The sequence below is a fragment of the Engraulis encrasicolus genome, chromosome 15 (assembly GCF_034702125.1).
Source record: "Engraulis encrasicolus isolate BLACKSEA-1 chromosome 15, IST_EnEncr_1.0, whole genome shotgun sequence".
NCBI lineage: Eukaryota > Metazoa > Chordata > Actinopteri > Clupeiformes > Engraulidae > Engraulis > Engraulis encrasicolus.
Genome location: NC_085871.1, coordinates 50,485,069 through 50,490,068, shown reverse-complemented (window position 1 = coordinate 50,490,068; position 5,000 = coordinate 50,485,069). Strand labels below are relative to the sequence as shown.

Sequence of the window (5,000 nt, the reverse complement as noted above, 5' to 3'; positions counted from 1 at the left end):
CAGGAGTGAAGCAACCTCAGCGAACAGAGTGAATTTCAGCTATTAAAGTCAAGATAATATTATGGTAATGAGCTATGCAGGCATGCAAACTTGCCACCTTTCGGCGAAATTCGCCGTTTTGAAATCAATCTATGTCCCGCCCTACATACTTTGGAAAAACAGCGTAAACGATTAAAACCGGGGTCTCTTCGGTCGGCTGAGCTGACGAGTTACTTTCTCATTATATGAAAATGCCCAGGGGTCATTCCACGCCAAATCAACAAGAGCCCGCACACTTAGGTCTCAAAAAATTCTGAAAATATTACTGAGTGTACCCATGGTACTTAAGAGAAACACTGTCACTTTATTTGAATGTAAGATGTATACTCTCCATGTTACAGCCAATTTCACTGGGGGAGGGGGGTGCCCATTTTGTTCACACACTTTTTTTTGTCAAAGTTCACAAGCCCGTAGCTCAAGAACTAAACCTAGTAGGAAGCTCAAATTTGGCATGCTGGTACATAGATAGGAATAGTTTGTTGCAAAACTGTCAGTTTTGGTCTGTATGATCCTGCATCGTCATGGCATTCCCTCAAAGATGATACAAATTGTACTGGAGTTTTTGGCTGTGCTCTGTTTAGGCCTTCAGAAGACATATTTGTGCCCAACATAGCCTCTTGATTTTTTTCCCTTGTAGAGACAAGTAGAAACACTCCCATAAAAATCTATAAATAGAAAGGAAACCCCATCAGTGTTTGACCAGAAGACCTCACAAGTCTGACAAATCATTTTGGGTGTCATTTTCAGAGCACCAGAACACCTTGTGGGATTGTCCACAGATTTTTATTTTATATTTTTCTTCATTCTCCATGAAGTCTTCTTTTTAAAAATGCCAATGAGACTTGTCTTATGTGATGTTTTCTTTTGTAATTTCCACCCTGAACATGGGCAAAATGCAAAAAGAGAGCAACATGATTTCGATAACATTTAATGTAAAGACTAAATAATCAAATGCAAATTTTGCCCAGACATGATCACCCGAGAGTCCCTGTGCAGGGGTGCATGTATCCCTTTCAATTTAAATGATTTCAGGAGCGTTCAATGTGGGAGCAGGTTCGCACACCAAAAGAGACAGTAGGTCAGGCACAAGGAGTCATGTTGTTACTTTTTTTGACCAGCAGATGGCAGCGGAAGAAACGCATAGAAAACATATTGCCCTCAATGTGCATGTTGCCCATGTTCAGGTTGGAAATTACAAAAGAAAACATCACATAAGACAAGTCTCATTTGCATTTTTAAAAAGAAGAATTCATGGAGAATGAAGAAAAAAATAAAATAAAAATCTGTGGACAATCCCACAAGGGGTTCTGGAGCTCTGAAAATGACACCCAAAATGATTTGTCAGACTTGTGAGGTCTTCTGGTCAAACACTAATGGGGTTTCCTTTCTATTTATAGATTTTTATGAGAGTGTTCCTACTTGTCTCTACAAGGGAAAAACAATCAAGAGGCTATGTTGGGCACAAATATGTCTTCTGAAGGCCTAAACAGAGCACAGCCAAAAACTCCAGTACAATTTGTATCATCTTTGAGGGAATGCCATGACGATGCAGGATCATACAGACCAAAACTGACAGTTTTGCAACAAACTATTCCTATCTATGTACTAGCATGCCAAATTTGAACTTCCTACATGGTTTAGTTATTGAGCTACGGGCTTGTGAACTTTGACAAAAAAAAGAGTGTGAACAAAATGGGCACCCCCCTCCCCCAGTAAAATTGGCTGTAACATGGAGAGTATACATCTTACATTCAAATACATTTACAGTGTTTCTCTTAAGTACCATGGGTACACTTGGTAATATTTTCAGAATTTTTTGAGACCTAAGTGCGCGGGCTCTTGTTGATTTGGCGTGGAATGACCCCCAGGCGATCTGTCACAGATAAAGTCTCCCAGAGAGTTGTGTCGTCCGACTATTTCCCCCTTCCCAAATGCAGAAATGTGCCGTCTTTGGACTTGGAAGACATGCAGTCTGTGTAAGTCTGCATGGTTGAACAGGTAGACTCCACACCTCTCATGATCAAATGGCTTAACTGCTCTCTGTTGTATTATTAAGTTATGCACAACTGCATGTTATTTAACATCATGATTCGGCAGGCCTTTTCTTGTATGACAACTAACAACAAATGGGACGCAAGCATTTCGATGAGAAGTGAGTGAGTGGATGTAGCAGCGACAGTTGGTTTAGTTGTTTTTCCTAAAAAGTATCTTCTCAAAAGAGCTCCATTAATGAAAGCTTGGTTAAACGTCGCATGTTCCTCTAATTCTGTTGTTTCGGGTAATGGTCATTTTCCGTTCGTTGTATTGTTTAGCTACCGGTAGGCTATATGAATTATAGGCGATGCAAATGACATCTGTTTTTTGCGCGAGTGAATCAAACCGGTAGCAGAGTTTTAACGAGTGAGCGCTACAGGGGGAAAAGGCGTAAGTAGCTACCAGGTAATATACCAGGTGAAGAAGCGCGTACGCGAGGCATCCATCCAACATCGTGCATTCACTGCAGGCCGTTTCTAATGCGCACGAGAGGGGGAGAGGGAGAGTGAGAAGCCTAGGCCAGTAAGTCTAGCGTTTGACGAGGGACAAACAACAGTAGGCATAATCATTCCAAGTGTAATCCCTGGTATATCATGACATATTTAGAATCTAGCGATTTAGCCTATATTTAGTGGAACATACTTTTTGGAGCTTTCCTTCCTACTCATTTTCCACAGGGAGACAATAGGCCTATAGGCTTAACAGATACTAGGTGAATGGACTCAAATTTGAGCAGTTTGAGTAAAATTTCAGTAGCTAATTCAAACTATGACAAAGTTTTTTTGTATTGCAAGTTGTCTGAAATATGATTAAATATGCAAATGAGATCACAACCAAGCAAGTGTTGAGGGGGTGTTAAGAAGGAGACTGCTGAGAGGAGGAGATTCTTAGTTGCCATTGGCATTAGTTTACTTTATTTTTTAATAGGCCTACTAAGGGTTTTGATTAGGTCAGTTGTTGGGGAAACTTACGATGAGAACCCCCCCCCAAACACACATTACAGCTAAATCATGGAGTGACAAAGTTGGTTGGCAGTTCTCATATTCACTGTCCCTTGGCCACTAGAATATGCTCAAAATTCACAATTTAAGGATGTTTTTTAGCTTAATCTTCTCCCCCCTAGTTTGAGACTGTTGACACTGACAAGACCATCCACTGCGCACCACACACATGCACCTGCCTACACGTGCGTGCACGCACTGCATTACGTTGCGCCGCCCGCCGCCCCGCCCCGCCCCACTCTTGTCACCTTTTTCACCCCTGACCTGTTTGCATGCCTGGCTATGATGCGGTGTAGGGGTAGTCGCGTGAGAATCGGAATTCTCACACGGTACGCACCACGTAATGTAATTGAAGTTGTTAATGTATGGGAAGCTGCGTGTGGATTTACTCCTCATGCGGCTATACCAGGAATTGAAGGTAGAAATCTCGTTTGGGAATTTAATTAATTATGAATTAATTACTATTAATAAACAAATTAATTAAAATGTAATTTAAGGACCGTCTCATAAAATCCTTGGATTATCAATCACAATATTCAACAATAAATTGCTAAACACAGAATTAATAATAAGTTTTGTACTGGGGTTACTCAGCGGGGCACAGTGAACGATGAGAGTATGAGACCTATTCTCTGTGATCAGCTGGGTTACACAAGCACAAAGGTTGATCTGAAGGCAAAGTTCTAATAATAGGTTGGTTGGGTGTACAAAGTAACAAGGACAACAAAATGCAATCAAATGATTTACTTTTATTAACTACTAGGTAATCTAATAAAATGCATTACATTCAAAGTCGGTTAGATGGAATAATAACAAAAATAAGGCACAATAATATAAAACAAGAAAGAAAATAAAAGAGGGGAAAAGAAAGAAGAGGGGGATAGGCGTTCAGCCTGTGTGTGTGTGTGTGTGTGTGTGTGTGTGTGTGTGTGTGTGTGTGTGTGTGTGTGTGTGTGTGTGTGTGTGTGTGTGTGTGTGTGTGTGTGTAGCAGGGGTCTGGTTGCTATAGGCTACCACGTGTGTGTGGTTGGCTAAGCTAGCATTAGCTACAGAAAGCATAGACAATGGAAAGGCTACTGATAAGTAGCTGCTTAGCAAAGGCCTAATGTCGATTAGGCAGGGCCCAAAGGGTCTACACAATGTCTGGGTTTCTGTAATAAATGCACAAAATTCCTTGTGGAATGGAGAGAGAAATAAAGGGGATGAGAGAGTAGTAGTCAGTGGGAGGAACTCGCGCTGATTACTATGTGTATGTCTGTTGCTGGGCAACAATGGCGTCCCCTCGACTAGGTTAACGTTAGCATCAGAACCGTGAACAATAGGGATAGCTAGCAGCTATGTAACAAGTAAACCGTGTGGTTTCAGGCGCTTCAAGTCCCTTAGTGGACGCGCGAATGTATCAAAGGGTTCTGGAATTAACGATAACAAGTCCGAGTAGAACAGGGAGAGAAAGAAAACGAAATAAAAGAAATAACAAGTAGGAGACGTTGCCGTCTACGCAGCAATTACGAGTTGTAAAACTACCGGAAGTGGGGTTTCAGCGTGCTTGTGTAGGCGCTGCAAGCCCAACTTGGCTAATGGCTAACTTGCAGAGCGCTCCGAGCAGAGTTGGTTATTCAGAGAATAGTTTACTACAAATTATGCACTCAAAGTGTATAAACGAGTACCGAAATGCTCGGAGGGTTCTGAGAATCAAGTATTTCGACAGGGAGAGAGTGAAATAACGAGAGAGAGGGAGAGAGATAGAGAGAGAAGGGAAAGAGAGATGGAACTCTAGTGGCTATGCGTGTCTGTGTAAACAAATGGTTAGCGTTGCGTTGCTAACCTAGGGCTTTGTTATGGCCCGTTACAACAAAGGCGCAGCGCGTGTATTAGTGGACTAATGAGCGAAACGGTCGCGCTGTGACGATTCTCGGAGAGCTCCGA

General features: G+C 41.9%; 1 protein-coding gene across 1 annotated transcript in view; it reads left to right on the top strand.

Annotated features, from left to right (window-relative positions):
• Positions 1 to 5,000, top strand: part of cfap54 (cilia and flagella associated protein 54) — a 126,096-nt gene that overhangs the window by 64,319 nt on the left and 56,777 nt on the right. Inside the window, exon 35 of the mRNA XM_063217797.1 lies at positions 1,922 to 2,015. Coding sequence (XP_063073867.1) covers positions 1,922 to 2,015 — 94 coding nt within the window. The remainder of the gene's footprint in view (positions 1 to 1,921; positions 2,016 to 5,000) is intronic.